Below are 16500 nucleotides of genomic sequence, written 5' to 3'. Positions count from 1 at the left end.
CCTGGGGTCATGAGAGTGACCCTCCTGTAAAGTTCACAGGCAACAGGCTTCCAAAGGGGCATCACCCAGCAGCAAGGGCCTTAAGCTGCTGGAAGCTTCAGAAGAATTAGGAGACGGAAGAGAATGAGGATGGGTCTACTGGACCTAGGACACTCCTGGGCGCAGGTGCTGGGGGGCAGGCCTTTTGCTGGGCTTCCCCACGACACAGTGACCAGGCTGTGCCAGGCAGGGAGAGCCCACCAGCCTCACCACTGCAGGAAGCAAACTCCAAAAGAGCAGGCGCAGATGGCTGAGTGCTGAGGAGGCTTAACATTAGTCCCAAGGGTTTCAAGAAACACCGGTGGTGATGGTGTTTTCTACCTGGAGCCACTGAAAATCCGTTTTGGGAACATGAGAAACGAAGGGAAGATAGCTATAGGCATGGACTATGTTTCTTAAACATAGGGAATGACGGACAGAACATAACATTTCATTATCATGGACAACAAAAAGCAATTCAAATATCCTGAAAAATTATCTTATAAAAATACCTACATTAAATTTTTGCCTGAATGCTATAGCTTCGATTTTATAAAAAGGCAGTCTCTGAAAGGATCTGGCTCAGGAATATACGAACATCACACAACAGATATCAAAAGTAAGACAGCTTAAAAAGCATCTTAAGGGATGTTGCAACTGGTGTGCCATGAAACAAAATGAAGTATTCTTATTGCATAGAGAAGATGAGGTCACTTTCATTTGCATAATACTGCAACTTTTAGATGGAGAGATGCCATTGGGTACGTATGAGAAATTACTTTGGAATTCAGTCTGCTTCTATGTAGTCCAAATCAGTATCCAAGTGGCATCTAAGCTGCTTGTAACCTTGGGCCGCAATTCCATTTCATGACTGTGATCGGATTTCAGACACACCACTGGCAAGGCTGCATTCACAAGTAGTTGTGGCCACCTGAACGGGGGTTGGGGGTTCATCTAACACGTGACCAGCATAGACTTGAAATAAGTCTGCTGTGTCCACAGTGGAGAGAGAATAGTACCTGGTGACAAAGAGGCATCTAGTTTTTATGGCATCTGTGGGCAGTTAGAGCAGTTTGGCTTTTTAGTGATGACACACCAGTGTCCCAGTCCCCAGGAGAAAGGGCACGAGGAGAAAATGAACATGGCCTCAGCGGCACCACCAGTAGGGGCAGTGCTTCCTTGGAAGGGAGGAGGGAGGGGGAACCAATAGCAAAAGCCCAAAAACAGGAAACATGGCTAGCTTTCAGGGAAGGGACCCTCTGGGAAGATGACACACAAACAGCAGCCTCTCCCACACAGAATGGAAGTCCAGCTGCTACGTGTAGGGGAGGGGATGGGATCTCAAACCAGCTGTGGGAACAGCACACATCAGACCCAACCTCACCCTCATCCCCACCACACACACACACACACACACACACACACACACACCCCAAAACTAAGTCCCAAACCTTCCTCAGAGAGGGAGGAAGAACATTTGGAACAAAAAGCTCATTCCATCAGCTTCCAACCCAGAGCCAGGAAGAGCTCTAGAACTAGCCATCTCCGTGTCTCTGTGCCTCTGTGTCTCCGTGTCCCTGTGTCTCCATGTCTCCATGCCTCCATGTTTCCGTGCCGGTGAGCGCCGAGCACCGACTCTAAGTGCGCCCCAACTCGCCTGGAGGCATTTCTCCCGGCCCCACCAAAGCTGGTATTTCTGGCCTCTCCCCAAGACTAGAAATTCTGGGTGCCTTGGTCCTCTCCAAATGTCTCAATGAAATGACATCTGCTCAACATCAGAAGTTTCATCTTCAAGAGAGTTCAGTGTTTAGTGCACAATATCCTGTAAATACATAAAGTGGCCAACTAGAGGGGAAGATCCTGCGTTTCCAATTGTGAGCATGAGGTGGAGGGAATGCTGGTCTCCTACATCTGCTTGGAAGGAGCCCAGATGTATCAGAAGTCCAGTATCAGGCTCATAAGTCCCTCTGCTCCCTCTGGGCGGACCCTAACATCATGGAAGGTTAAACTCCAGACACAAGACCTCCCCTCCTTATGCCAGAAATCCCAACATAAGCAACTTGCTAATTTAGGAGCAGCACAGCTTTAAGGTTATTTTTAATGCAAATGACTCTGTGCCCCCTCAAATACCTCCCTGCAGATTCTTGAAGTTCTGTCTTTAATCACTTTTACCTGTGGACTAGCAAAATTCTCTTTAGCTCCTCTCTTAAAATGCAGGTCCCCCTGAGAGAGATCACACATCCAGAGCCTACCATCTCCTTCCCCACAGGGGAAGCAAGGAGGAGGGGAGTGTTCTGAGGGCTGGAGAGAGGGTACAGAGCACAAGGAAAGGAAGACAAGGACCTGAGACAGACTTGACCACCATCACAAAGTGCCAGCGAGCAGCCCAGCTGGTACACTCCTTCCATCCATGACCGTCTGAAGCACATGCGACCCCATCCGATGCAGGACAAACCAGGCTGCGGGTTGGAGGTAGGGTGACCTTTTACTTATCCACCATATCAGAACACTTTCGATGGTAAAAAGGATGTTGGGAATAATTGCTTCTGGATAATAAATATAATGGGGACTTGCATATCCTGGAAAAATCCAGAAGTAGGATTCTCTCTGAGACCTTTGTGGGCAGGGACTGAAGCCTTCCCACTTTGGTTTTTGATTTTCGTATATTTTTCCTAGTGTGTTACTTGGGGCTTCTCTGAAGAGCTAGCTGAAGAGACACAAACTTCCCAAACCTGGAATTCATGACATCAAAAACCAGTGGTCCAAAGACTGAGCAGCTGTTGTGTGCTTCCTGTAGGAGAGACCAAGGAAGAGCCGGCTGAGGGGCAGGGCACCTGCTTGCTCCTAGTTCTAGCACAGAGAGTTCACAGTGCAACTTCGAGGATGCTCATCTCTTCTGCCGACAGTGCCAGAGTCAAGGCCAGCATGTGGGCATGGCCAGAGCACTGTCTCTCCTACCAGTCATTTCCTGGCATCCCTGCCCTCCAGGAGACAGAGGCGGCAGTAGTCTCAGGTGCCCACAGGAAGAGAGTGTCTGTGATTTGATTTTTAGCACAGCGGAAGGATCAGTAGTACAGAAATCCAGTAGACTGTCACACCCCGCCCCGAACTTAGTGAGATATCATGTTCTAAACACACATATACACAACACTCTCTCTGACGCACACACACATACATCCACATTCTCAGACACACGTTCTCCCTGTAGCCCAAAGCTACCAGAACCCATTGCTCGGGGCAGAGGCCAAACACCCTCAGAGATGCAGGAGGTGGGGCCAGTCTTCACTCCAGACTCCACTCTGCCAAGTCAGAGGAGTGCGGTTCTCACTGCAGACTCTCCAAGCGAGTGGGATCCAGCTGAGTGGGATCCAGCCGTCATGACCCCTCTCTTTTGAGTCCCAGGCAGCACCCCTCCCTGACCCCACGTCCTGGAAGTGGGAGTTGGGGGTCACAAGGGCTTGTGAATCACAGCAACACCTAAGACAAAAGGGGGAGAACGTTATCATCTCAGTCTCTCCAAAGAGTCCATGAATATGACATCCTAAGCTGCAGCAAGGGAAAACTAAATTGCAATCCTACCTCTGCCATCGGGTCAAGCTACACTGTAGCCTCTTGACCTCTTTAGACTGCATTCCAATATTATTCAGTGTCATCTAAGTGAACCCCCCACCCCCCAGTGCTAAGTTCTGTCCTCGAATAAACCAGACATGTCTGTATGTGGTGCAGTTTTAGCCAAGTTGAACCACACTCAACAACCAACTTTGTAAATCCATGTATGACCCTGCACCCCTCTGCAATGGATGGAGCCACACAGCAGATACTGGGGAGGTTGATTCCGTCAACATCCCCCCTAGTTTCTGACCTCCATACAGAGACCAGCAAGTTAGGAGCCCAGCTTCCCAGACTCTCTTTCAGCTGGAAGGGCCATGTGACCCAGTCCCGGCCAACACGATTGTGATGCAAGTCCAACACGATTGTGATCCAAGTCTGCCAGTGCTACAACCTTGGCTTCGTCCCTTGTCCTGCCTGGAGTGCTCAGGCAAGGCCCAAGGGGCAGCAGAAGCTACTGATGAAGCCAGTGGGAAATCACAGTCTGAGCCTCCAGACCTGCCCTTAACTTCCTTCTGCCCGAGACAAGCACAGTCCTTTCATACTTGAACAGGTAACTGTGAACTTTTCTGGTACTTGCAGCTGAATAAAACCCTAACTGACGTGTAGGGTCTACAGGAATGATGGTACCTGGAGCCTTATTTTAATATATTCCCATGACTATAAAACCTCCTGGTTGAAGGTGAAATTAAGAGAGTATTGCTAAAAGAAACCGCAGTGTACCCCAGCAGTGAGATTCTGCTAAGAAATCCATTTCAAGGTCACTTCTAGACAAAGGTACAGACATAAATGCTTAGCTGTATCAGAACCAGAGTCCTCAGACCCGATGTGCTGCCTGACCTTGAGGACATCTCACTGCACCTGAGGCTTCCCATTCATAAGGTAGCTTCTTTTTTTAAAGCAGGTTCCTGTATTGTTTTTTTAATATAAACTTTCCCTTTTTATTATAAAAGTAAAATATTCCCATTATTGAAAATTTGGAAAGTAAAGAAGAATACAAAGTGGAAGAACTTTAGTCCCTTCATACAAAGAGAATCACCATTACCTTTTTGGAATATTTGGCTTCTAATATAATCACAATAATTTTCTGAGTGGTTTCCATGTGCTAAGCACTTTCCAACTATAATCGCATTTCATTCTCACAACAGCCCTAAGAGGCTTGGTATAATTTCATTCTCACTTTACAAATGAGGAAACAGAGGTTCAGTCAGATGGATTGCCTTGCCCAGAGTCCCAGGGCAAGGTAATTCTAAGCATCACACCTGAGCCTTCCCCTCTGGTTCAGGCATGCATGGAGCCTAGGAGTGTCCCTCGCTGGCCGCACTGCCTCCTACTAGAAAATGCCCTGCCTGTCCCACTACGACTTCGAGAAGAAAATGACAGTCCTGGTTTTAATAATTAACCTTGAGAACAGAATCACTCTAGGACAAAAATACCTCTAACATCTCTTATATTGAGTAGAGAAAAATCCTAAATGAGCGGATGAAAGTAAAATAAGTTCACTGCAATTGAAGCCCTGTGTTGACAGAATGTGGGAGGTGAGCCTGCAAGGCCCAATCTTCCTTTGCCCTGAAATCCAAACAAGGAGGAGGGACTGACCTTCCTAACACAGAAAGGGAATGGGAATGCCGTCAGCGTCGTCCTTACGTGGACTAAATAGATAAGGGTCTTCAAATACTTAGGATTATGCCTGGCACACTGTATGTGCTCAATAAGCACGTTAGCTCTAATTATTCCAATTATTCCAGTTTCTGGAGAACCAGATACAAGGCACAGGGCTACATGATGGAAATATGTTTGCTTGTCTCCCTATTGACCCCTGACCTCAGCAACACCAACTCTGATCCTGCCCCTGCACCAAACCCATCACTCACACTCCCCAGGAATAAGCCTCACGTATTCCTTCCCCCAGTCTCTTGCGTGGAATGCTTTTTCCCCCCAACTCGGAGCTGGGGTCGTACCAAGGGCATGGTTTGAGAGTCAGGCCTGGTTTGAATTCTGACTTTGCCATTTTTTAGCTGCGTGGTCTTGAGCAGGTTACTCAAACCCTCTAAGTCTTAGTTTCATCAGACCCAACCGTTGTACCTGTGTCATAACATGGAAGAAAACAGTCCCATTTGACCAGAGGGCTGTTGAAAACATCTGCACTGTACTAACACACTGCCCAGGGGCACAGGGAGGAGGCATAGCAAAGGGCAGCTTCCCGTGTGACTGTGATCTGCCCTCAACGTTTAATCAGCCCCATCTCCTCAGCAGATATTCCCTGACTCTGCCAGCTCTCACCTGCTGTGTCCTAAAGCCTGTATAGTGCATTCCACTTAGAATTTATGTGTGCATCATCTTGTATGTCCTGTTTTGTGTAGGCAGATCTTAACTTCCAACTTCTGGAAAGCAAGAACTGCATCTTATTCCACCTAGACCAGCACGAAACAAACCAGGAATGGCAACAAAATCCCAAAGCCTCTTATAATGACTTAGATCAATTGGAAGAGGCTCCCTGGAGCGTTATGTAAAGATTTCTGCGCAGCCGTGTGAAATTCAGTGCCTGCCCACTCATGGCAGGTACCGGTCCAGGAGGCTGCCATAGAAACACTGACTCATGGGCCCTGATCGCCTCTGCTGGGCCCAGGGATAAGTTTGGTTACAGATACAAAGGGGGGGAAAAAGAAAGAAAGAAAAAGAAAAGACTTCCGAGGATACATTCAGGTTTGCTGGGGAAACAAGTGCTAAGTATGAGTATCTGTAATGAGCACAGAATGATGGAGTGGCCATCCCTGGAGGAGGCTCTCAGTTCCAAGTCAGCAAGCTTACCCCCTGCCCGCCTGTACCACCGTGGGCTGGGGTGGGGTGGGGTGGGGTGGGGCACACTGACCTGCGTAGCTCCGCCCTGTGCTCATGTTGGTTGGCAGCAGCGTCCATTTGTCAGTGGCAGGATTGTAGTACTCCACCGAAGCCAGGTTGCAGGATCCATCATCCCCTCCAACCACATAGAGGAGCCCATTCACTGCACAGACCCCTGGGCATCAACAGAAGCCATGGGAAATATGATAGCAGGAGCACCAAGGAATCGACATGGACAAGCGGCCAATAAATCTGGATTGCCTTGGAGGCTCTTCTTCTCCGCTTCATGGGAGCAAAAAAGAGAGCTGGCTCCACAGGTCGAAGTTTGTTCAACAAAAGTACATACTGAAAACAGCCACTGGCTCTGCCGTCCCCTTTCTGACAGGTCACTTCTCTGACCAGGGAGCTTTCATACTACATGGCCTTGCAATTGCTCCCTGTTCCCGACTCTATAAATAGGTAGAGCCCTAAGGGGACAGGCCTGTCCACTGGAGTGTTGGCCACCAGTGCACGCACACCTCCCATGCCCAGCCGGAGCTGCAGGATGAGACAGCTCAGGGGATTTCACGCACCCTGCTCCCACTCTGCTTGAAAGCTTTCCCCTGATCAACCCTATTATATTCATACCGTGTGCAGCTAGTGGTGGTGTCTCTGACCCCTTCACATTCCTGGGGTCTAAGTCCGCACACTGCTCCCAGGGATGTGGCACTTCACCCACCCTCCTCTCAGAGGGAGCTGGTCTGGGGGCAGGGTGTCATGAGCGGGAACTCAACACAGGAAAATATAATTCTTGCTCATCAAGTCTGTAAAAGGCCATAGTCTAATATACTGTGTATTTTTGTGTGTATTTTTTAAAAATTATAATAAGAGATTGATAATACTCAAAAAGTAGTAACTATCAGTATTGGTGAAGATCCTCTCAAATACTGCACCTTCTTCCCAGGTGGTGTTGAAAGCACATGTGCCTCCTCTGATTCAAAAATACACTTCTGGCCTTTTATTCTAAAAAATAATTTTAGATGTATGCATTGATTAACTATAAGGACAATTTATAATAACCAAAGCATTACTTATAGAAAGGGTGAAAATAATCTAAAATGTCCCATCGTAAATTAGTTAAATTATGATATAGGCATTTAAATAATATCATGTAAATCCTATATAATAAAGAGGTAATATGCAAAATGACCATCACTCCAACACATAAGATGGCCGCCCCCATGTGGACACAAGATGGCCAGCAGGGGAGGGCAGTTGGGGGCAACCAGGCTGGCAAGGGAGGGCAGTTAGGGGCAAATGGGCCAGCAAAGGAGCAGTTAGGCATCGATCAGACTGGCAGGCAGAATCGGTTAGGGGCAATCATGCAGGCAGGCGAGTGGTTGGGAGCCAGCAGTCCTGGATTGTGAGAGGGATGTTCATTAAACGGGCATTCGGACATCCCTCAAGGGGTCCCAGATTAGAGAGGGTGCAGGCTGGGCTGAGGGACACCCCCCTTCCCCCATGCATGGATTTCATGCACCGGGCCTCTAGTATATTTATAATAAGATATTCATGAAAGATTGTAAAGTGAATTAAAAAGGCAGGTTATCAAACACTATTACAGAGTGATTTGACTTCTGTTATAAAAAACAGAAATATCTATATGTGAATGTGTGTACATATACACATTTACATCTAAATTTAATTCTCAGACTGCAGATAGACTAGCTGTCTTGCAGGTTCTGTAATTTCTCACTCAGGTGGCTTAAAGGGCAAGTTATATCACAGCAGGCTTAAACAATGAGGAAATTAATAAGCTCTCTGTTTACAGTTTCAACAAGTCAGCTACAAATGGGTTTAACAAACAGGTAATTTGAGTTAAAGGAAATAACCTGCCTGGAAGTCACCTGTTCATCTTTCTAACCTGGGAAGCTGGGCTAAGCCAACCTTTCATAGAGTAAGGAGGCTTAAAGCAGAATCACCAACACAGGACATGGCCCAAAGGGCAAAGTTCTAAAATAAAACAGTTTAATAGGGGTATTGAGCTCCAGGAAGAAAAACCTAAACACTCTAAGGAAAATCATTTCTGTAAGAAAGGAAAAGGGTAGGGAAGGAAAGACAGGAAATACAAAGAAGGGAGTAAGGGAAGTGGCTCTATTGGAGAATGAATCATAAATCCCTTCACAGGTTCCCCTGAAAGGAAGCAGACTGGTTTCAGGCGGGAAGTGGGAGGTTCTCAGAGCCAGGTCCTGGCAAAGGAAAGATAAAACCAAGTGCCATTGTCCGGTCAGGTCCTCAAAGCATCGATGGCAACCAGAGGGCTGTTCTATGTCCATCTCTGGGCACTGAGAGTCATCACCCTTCCCTCTCAGTGCATCTCAGTGGGGACCCTGTGGCTAGCTTTTGGGGTTCCAAGCTCTCCCTCCCCTAGCCCAGAGTCCACCAGCAAATGGGCACTCCCTGTTCATGAGACAGCTCAGCCCCAGCCTGGGAGTCTTTAGAGCCAGGGTTTGCAGGGAGAAAAAGACCACAACCCCCGAGGGAGACAGAGAGAGCAGTCACATTACCTGCATTGCGTCGGCACATGTTCATGTCTGCCACCTGCTTCCAGGTGTTTGTTCCAGGATCATAAACCTCAACGCTCTTCCTCACCAAAGGCCCATCGTGCCCACCTGTGGCATACAGCTGTCCGCTGAGAACCCCAACCCCTGAAAGGCAGAACAGTGTCCCCGCCTCAGGCTGGCTGCAGTGACCAGAAACCAGGGGGCCTGGCGTCCAGTCCCAGCAGCTGCCACCAGCAGGGTGACATGGGAGTGCTGTTTTGTTCCCTTGTACCTCAGTGTCCTCATCTGGAAAACAAATATGATAACCTGCCGCCTCATATGATTGTCAGCCTTTAAACATCAAAATAAAAAGCAAATATGACCCCATTTCTACTTAAAAAAACAAAAACATATTTTATATGTGCATATATATAATATGTGTATGTAAGTGTAAATAAGTGGGGGTTTATATACAAAAAAGGGGGGGAGGCACTGAAAGAACTCCACAACATTAAAAGGAGTTATTTCTGAGTGGTAAAATCATATTTCTTCTCCTTTCGCCTAGTTTTCCTTCACTGCTGTATTACTTTTATTACTCAGCCTTTTATCAGCAGTTGGACAGAAAGAGTTAAAGAGGAACCCAGCCACACAGTGGGTGTGCTCAGGTCATTATTGCGACCTCCCAGCTAGTCTGGAAGCAGAGGCCCTTCTCCACTCCCTCCACCCCTGTTCTCCTCTAGATGGCAGGGAAGGGCATCAAATCACTCAGTGTTGATAGGCCTCAGCTGAGTGCTAGAATTGCATCATTCACAAGTTTTAGTATAACCCTTAAAAATCCTTTAATATAGCCCTGGCCAGTTTGGTTCAGTGGCTAGAGCAGTGGCCTGCAGACTGAAGGGTCCTGGGTTCATTTCCGGTCAGGGGCACGTACCTTGGTTGCAGACTTAACCCCCAGCCCTGGTCTGGGCACCTGGGCACGTGGTGAGGCAACCAATCCATGTGTCTCACATTGATGTTTCTGTCTCTCCTCCTTCCACTCTCTCTAAAAAACTATGGGGGTGGGGGGGGAATCCTCAGGTGAGGATTAACAAATTAAAACAAAAATCCTTTAATACAAGTCAAGAAAATCAAAGCCAGAGCGGAGGAGGGTGGCACAGTACCCTAGGAAGAACAACCTGGTGGCTGGGACACCGGGTCCTGACTAGGTCTCTAACATCCCGTTGTAAGGGGGCTGGACTAGATCAGTGGTCTAGTGCCCCATGGACTCCTCCGGACACGCTGCAGCTGAACCAGCAGACTGCAGGGCTTCACTCCCAGAGACCCTGGTCGGGAATCAGAAAAAGTACCTCATGTGATGGGGAGGTGCAGCCAGGTTTTAAACCCACAGACCCAGGTCTTACCACATGTTTCCCTGTGCCTGAAGGTAGGTTCTTAACAAATATTGTTTGAATGACAAAATACATAAAATCTCCTTCAGCAATTATGCTGGTTGGCTAGTGGCTCCTTGCAGTTGCCCTAAACCAACAGCAGATGGTACTGTTATATCAGCAATGACTATCTAACGGGCTTAGGACAGGGATTTTCAACTGGTGTGCCGCAGTAATTTTAAAACAGGCATTATTTGACTATTTAGTCAGGGGTACGGACCTCTTTCCCCTTAGATTGTCAAAAGAAAAATGACAAGAGCCAACACAACAATAGCCATCTCGTGTGAATAAATCAAAATTATACCTATTTTTTTGCTGATCAGCATAAAATATATTTTTTGGTGTGCCGCAGAATTTTAGTAATTAGTGTGTGTGTGGTGAGATGAAAACGGGTGAAACTGGCTTAGGATCATAAAATGCAGTGTTCCAGAGCTACCTCACACACAGCAGGAACTGGCACACGTTAGGACCAAAAATGGCCTTTTCCCCACAGCCATCTGCTGGCGCTGCCCGTGCCTGCTGAGGAGGCAGGCACCTTCCAGGCTCAGGGCACACTGCCCTTTTGGCACCGCCTCTGTAAACCTCAGGCAGAGGCTTCCTGGACCTATAGCCACAGGAGCTCCTGGCACCACAAAGGGCCTCAGGCAACCAGAGGGCAGGGCCTCCAGGTCCTCAGCCACCAAAGACTACCCACAACCACATGGTGGGCTCCCAACTCCAGAGGTGAAACCAGTGCCTAAATCAGTGATGGCGAACCTATGACACGCGTGTCAGAGGTGACATGCGAACTCATTTTTTTGGTTGATTTTTCTTTGTTAAATGGCATTTAAATATATAAAATAAATATCAAAAATATAAGTCTTTGTTTTACTATGGTTGTAAATATAAAAAAATTTCTATATGTGACATGGCACCAGAGTTAAGTTAGGGTTTTTCAAAATGCTGACACGCCGAGCTCAAAAGGTTCGCTATCACTGGCCTAAATCAAGGTCACTGCTTCCCCAGAACACAGGCAGCAGCGTTGTAACCATCCAGGGCTCCCAACCAGGTGAGAGGCAGGAGCAGCCTGAGTGATCGCCACTCAGCAACAGCCCTGAGCAGCCCGGCAGACAGAGCAGTATGGCCTCCAAGGCAGCTCTGTCCACAGCTGAGCCTGCACTCCTAAGGCAGGTCTGTGCTCACTGGAGCAACCAGAGGGCAGGGCCTCCAGGTGCTCAGCCACCAAAGACTACCCACAAAGGCTTCTCCACTTTCTTCTTGGGATGTTTCTAAAAGCAGCCACACGTTTCAGTGGGTGCTGCTCACCCCTGCTGAGCTGTCCCTACTTCCTTGGGCTTAAACACTTGCTCTCACCCTCAAATCACTTCGAGGATTTTTAGGAAGAACAAAGAAGACTCTTTCAAGACTCTATAAACCAAAATCACTAGAAGAACTCTATAAGGCAGAAGAACCATGGGACTGGTGAACTGAATTGGCCCCAAGGGAACATCCACGACAACCCACTCACTTCACATGTCAGGAACCGGAGGCCAGAAGGGAAAGGATCTGCCCGAGGCCCACAGCAGCCGGAGCAGACCGGGCAGACCCAGCCCAGCCTCCTGACTTGCACCGTTGCTGCATGTTCAGGAAGTGCCAGCCCGTGGGGATCAGCAGAGACAAGCTCCCTGAAAACTGCATGCCAACCACAGCGCTGTCTGAGTGGAATCATACAGCTTGTCTTTGCTGACCAGCAAACACACAAAGATTCTTTAAAATATTAGCATGGCATACTTTTCAACGAATGCTGAGGAAGTGGTCATATGTTTAGTACTTTAAAATGAGATCACAAATCAATCTTCATAAATTCACAAAAGAGAAAGGCTTAACATTGTGGGGGAAATGCCCGATCGTTGCTTCCCTTCCCAGAAGTCACACCACCTTCCCGCCAGGCCCAGGTTGGTCATCGGTCCCCACTCCCCATAGGAACTGGGACAGAAATCCAGTGCCCATGCTCCAGGCCTCTCAGGTCCTCTCCTTTGAGCCTCTAAGATGATGAGGTAGACAAAACAGGAAGAAGGGAATGTTGCTCCACTTCCTGAAAAATCCCGAAGGGCCACACAGCTCCTAGTCTTCCCACAGGAAGTGAAAGTGGGAAGTCCTTCTCTTCCCATGTGGGGGAGGCGTGAAGAAGGGAACGTGAGCTGGGCGACCTAAGTTTATCTCCAAGTATGAACTCTAACAGGTTGGCTTTCAACCCTCAAGACAGACACTAGACAGGCAAGCTTTAGCTTTTCCACTGAAGACGGGATCACTGTGCTTGTCCTACTACTTTGTAAGAATGAGATGTTAATAATTTGGAGGTCAAAAAAGCTTAACCTTGAAGTAAGATAGGTCTGAGTGGGAATCCTGACTCTGCCAGTTCCTAAGGATATAACCTTGAGCAAATTACTCAGTCCCTGGCTGACTTGCTGTTAAGTGAAATTGATATTGTGTCTACCTCATAGGGCTGTGGTGAGGATTAAATAAACTGAGTCACAGAAAGTCATTAGGACAGAGCCTGGCACATACCAAGCCTTACTTTCATGAGATGCAGGCATCCCAACAGCAATGGAAGGGATGAAGGGATGTTGATGAAGAGAATATTATCTCATCCATTTTCTAGCCAAGTAATCCCCAGGGAAAGGATAACTGGGGTTATGTACACTGAAAGGAAAGAAGAGGGAGGTTAAAAGATAGGATGTTAAGTTGCTGGTCTCCAGACCCACCTGTGAGCAGATCAGACAGAGCCTGCGCCCTGAGGCTCCCCCCGTACCTGCGCCACTGCGGCGGGTGCTCATGTCCGCCACGTACGTCCACTCATTGGTCGCTGGGTTGTACTGCTCCACGGTGCTCAGGCACTGGCGGGAAGCCCCATCGTAACCCCCAACAGCATAGAGCTTTCCTGGAACAGACAAAGTAGCTGAGGATGGTGCTTGGGACGCTGGCATGAAACCAGAGGGTGACTGCAACTCCACCCTCACCAGCATCAGAGCTCAGGACCCCTTTCCTCCGTGGGACCAACTTACTCCCCAGCCAGGATAAGCATCCTTCACATCTCAGACTTCTACTTCCCATACATACTGAGCTCCTCACAGCTCAAAGCTATGGCCCAGCACTGCAGGGGCCCAGCATATTCTTACTGGTGAACCATGTTAAGTATTCTCCAGAATGAGGTACTGAGAGATGGAAAACTAGAGGGCCGCAGCTACAGGCGGACAGAACAAATATGGGAAATTATTCTTTGGTGAGAACCCAAACTCTGTCTTAGCCATGGTTTGTGCTCTGTCCACAACTCTCACAGGTGGAGCACGTGAATGGAGGGCTCGGTGTGCATGCTGGGCTGACATGGCTAGAATGAGTCTGCACACTCCCTTGTGATCTCTGAGCCCTGAAGCAAAATCACCTACTGGTAAAATAAAAATATCATAAGCTGTTACCTAAGAACATCGTTTCTGCCTGGGTTGGGATTGAGGTTGGGAAAAGTAAATTATTTGACTTCTCCCAGAGCAGGGGTTGAAACATTTTGGGCTGAACATGTAGTCTTAGAATGAAGTAGGAGGGTCGTGTGTGTGTGTGTGTGTGTGTGTGTGTGTGTGTGATGGGTTCAGAGTTATAACAAAGATCTTAAACACTAACTAGCCTAGATAATAAAGAGGTAATATGCAAATTGACCATCATGCCCTCACACAAGATGGCCGCCCCATGTGGTCATAAGATGGCTGCACCCATGTGGTCACAAGATGGCCGGCAGGGGAGGGCAGTTGGGGGCGACCAAGCTGGCAGGGGAGGGCAGTTGGGGGTGACCAGGCGGCAGGGGAGGGCAGTTGGGAGTGATCGGGCTGGCAGGGGAGGGCAGTTGGGGGCAACTGGGCTGGCAGGGGAGCAGTTAGGCGTCGATCAGGCTGGCAGGGGAATGGTTAGGGGGTGATCAGGATGGCAGGCAGAAGCAGTTAAGGGCAATCAGGCAGGCAGGCAGGCGAGTGGTTGGGAGCCAGCAGTCCTGGATTGTGAGAGGGATCCCAGATTGGAGAGGGTGCAGGCTGGGCTGAAGGACACTCCCTCCCCTCCAGTGCATGAATTTCATGCACAGGACCTCTAGTAGACTAAATAAACACCACCAGATGAAAATCTACTTAACAGAGTTACTTAAAATATTTTTGTCAACATGTGCTTTCTTAATAGAGAAATACCAAGAGTACAACTAGTATGTGAAAATCTGCCATTATTTTATGTTAGAAAGAGATTCTCAGGCTCAAAACGATGTTCTAGCATCAGGACTCTTGCTGTATCAGGATTCTACCACCAACTGCCCTGCAGGGACTCAAATATGTTCAATAGTTTTTTCTTCTATCCTTGAGCCTGGTTTTGTTTTCTGCCCTACCGTCCTCTCAACTGGCCCTTCTATAAAAAGGAACACCTCCTCCCCAGTTCTGCCCAAGAGAGAAAACTGACTCAGCAGCTCCTCCGGGGTCCAGGCCACTCTCTCAGTGTGTGCTGGCTCGGACACAACCACCTGCTCACCCAGCTGCCCGCCACTCGTCAAAGCCTGATCTCAGGGAGGAGACAAGGAGCTCTGGAGGGCAACCCCAGGTAAGAGGCAGGAGCGGCCCAAGTGATCTCCTAGAAACCGATGTCTCCAAAACACTCGATCTCTGCTCTGTTGGGAACTTCTGCCTAATCTCCGAGCCTCACTGTCCCTTTTCCCAAGTAGGAATTCTTCTAAGCAGCCAGTAGCAAATGATCCTGATCTCCATTCTTTGTTTTTTTCCTGGTGTCATTCAGCCTGCATAGCCATGGTTAGGAGATAATGAGAGGGAGGAGCTACGTGGAGACCATGTGGAGAGCTGCATCGACAAGGCCACAGTGAAGCCGAGTCCACTACAGATCCTCCCTTTAAGGACTCTGCTGCCCAGAATGACTCACAGCCAAAAGAGCTTCTGACTCAGGATGGACAAGGTGAACAACTGCCCATAGGGCATGCGACAAGACAGCCTTCTTCCACATAACAGAACACGCTCACGAAAGCCTTTGTCAAAGGGAGTATTTGAAATTACAACCATGAAGGTACCTCCTCTCTAATCCCCATCAACCAGTCCAACCCTGTGTCAGCTGAAAAATACCCACTGAAAGTTTCTCCTTGAATCTATTAACAGGGATATGCTATTTAAACCCCTACTTGATTGTTTGATACTCCTGGCTAAGAAACAAGGGGTGAAATGGGAAAGTGGCTAGACAAAGCACTTAGACTTGGCAGACAAATCAATTTCTGTTCCACTAGGAGGATGAGATTGCAAGAAATAATTTATCTTTGCAGAGGATAAAATCCTTGCGCTCGCTAAGATGACTTGTCCAGGACTTAGAATAAAATGAAAATTTAAACTACACAATACTGTACAGACTGAGAAATGCAATGAGAAGATAGAATCCTTCCATTGATGTCTAATTCACTGCAAATTACACTCTCCCCAGAGCGCTCTGTGGTCTTGTGTGTGCCCGTGAGAGGGAGAAAATGCAGATATCTGAATGCACAGATATTACAGCTCAATCCACCTCAGGACAGCTAATAAACCAGTGTTGTTCTGCAAAGTATAACGTTTTAGCCCAAATAATATGCTAGGCTTTAATTTACACAGATTTGTAAAAACCCCCATTAGCATTTTCTAATGGTCTGCAGGAGTAGCACAGTGGAAAGAGCTTTGGGTTAGGAGTTAGACCTGAGTTCAAGGACTCACTGTGCTATTTACTCAAGAGGCAAATCACTTACCCCTCTGGGATTCAGTTGGCCAGAATGGAGGAAATCTAAATCTTACCTTCTCCTTCAAAAGGGTTTGGGATGGGGGATGAGTAATTGGATGTGAAAGCCATTTACAAATTTCAATGTACTGTCTAACTAGGCTCCACACCTCCCCACTCCCTCCCACATCACCCCACACACCTTTCCTGACTAGAGCAGGACTCTACAACCAACCTGCCCTGCAGGGCCTAATCAGACCTGGGAAGAGGTGCCCACCTCACTCAGGCTCTGTTAATGTTCAACGTGAGGACAAAATTAATTAAAGAGTTAA

The 16500-nt window shown here is 47.9% G+C and overlaps 1 protein-coding gene and 1 non-coding gene across 2 annotated transcripts in view; one reads left to right on the top strand and one right to left on the bottom strand.

The window, feature by feature from the left end:
* Nucleotides 1–3405: 3405 nt before the first annotated feature.
* Nucleotides 3406–16500, bottom strand: part of KLHL3 (kelch like family member 3) — a 96300-nt gene continuing 83205 nt past the window's right edge. The window contains exons 12-15 of the mRNA XM_014453878.2: nucleotides 13209–13337; nucleotides 9015–9155; nucleotides 6500–6643; nucleotides 3406–3495 (exon numbers count right to left, since the gene is read on the bottom strand). Of these exons, the coding sequence (XP_014309364.1) occupies nucleotides 3467–3495; nucleotides 6500–6643; nucleotides 9015–9155; nucleotides 13209–13337 (443 nt within the window). The 3' untranslated portion in view covers nucleotides 3406–3466. The remainder of the gene's footprint in view (nucleotides 3496–6499; nucleotides 6644–9014; nucleotides 9156–13208; nucleotides 13338–16500) is intronic.
* Nucleotides 6150–6280, top strand: LOC111825501. The gene has a single exon (XR_002828686.1). It is a non-coding gene; the product is annotated as a small nucleolar RNA SNORA5 (small nucleolar RNA).

The sequence above is a fragment of the Myotis lucifugus genome, unplaced genomic scaffold, assembly GCF_000147115.1.
Source record: "Myotis lucifugus unplaced genomic scaffold, Myoluc2.0 scaffold_28, whole genome shotgun sequence".
NCBI classification, from domain to species: domain Eukaryota; kingdom Metazoa; phylum Chordata; class Mammalia; order Chiroptera; family Vespertilionidae; genus Myotis; species Myotis lucifugus.
The sequence above is the reverse complement of the archived record's forward strand: the minus strand, read 5'-3'. Positions and strand labels throughout refer to the sequence as shown.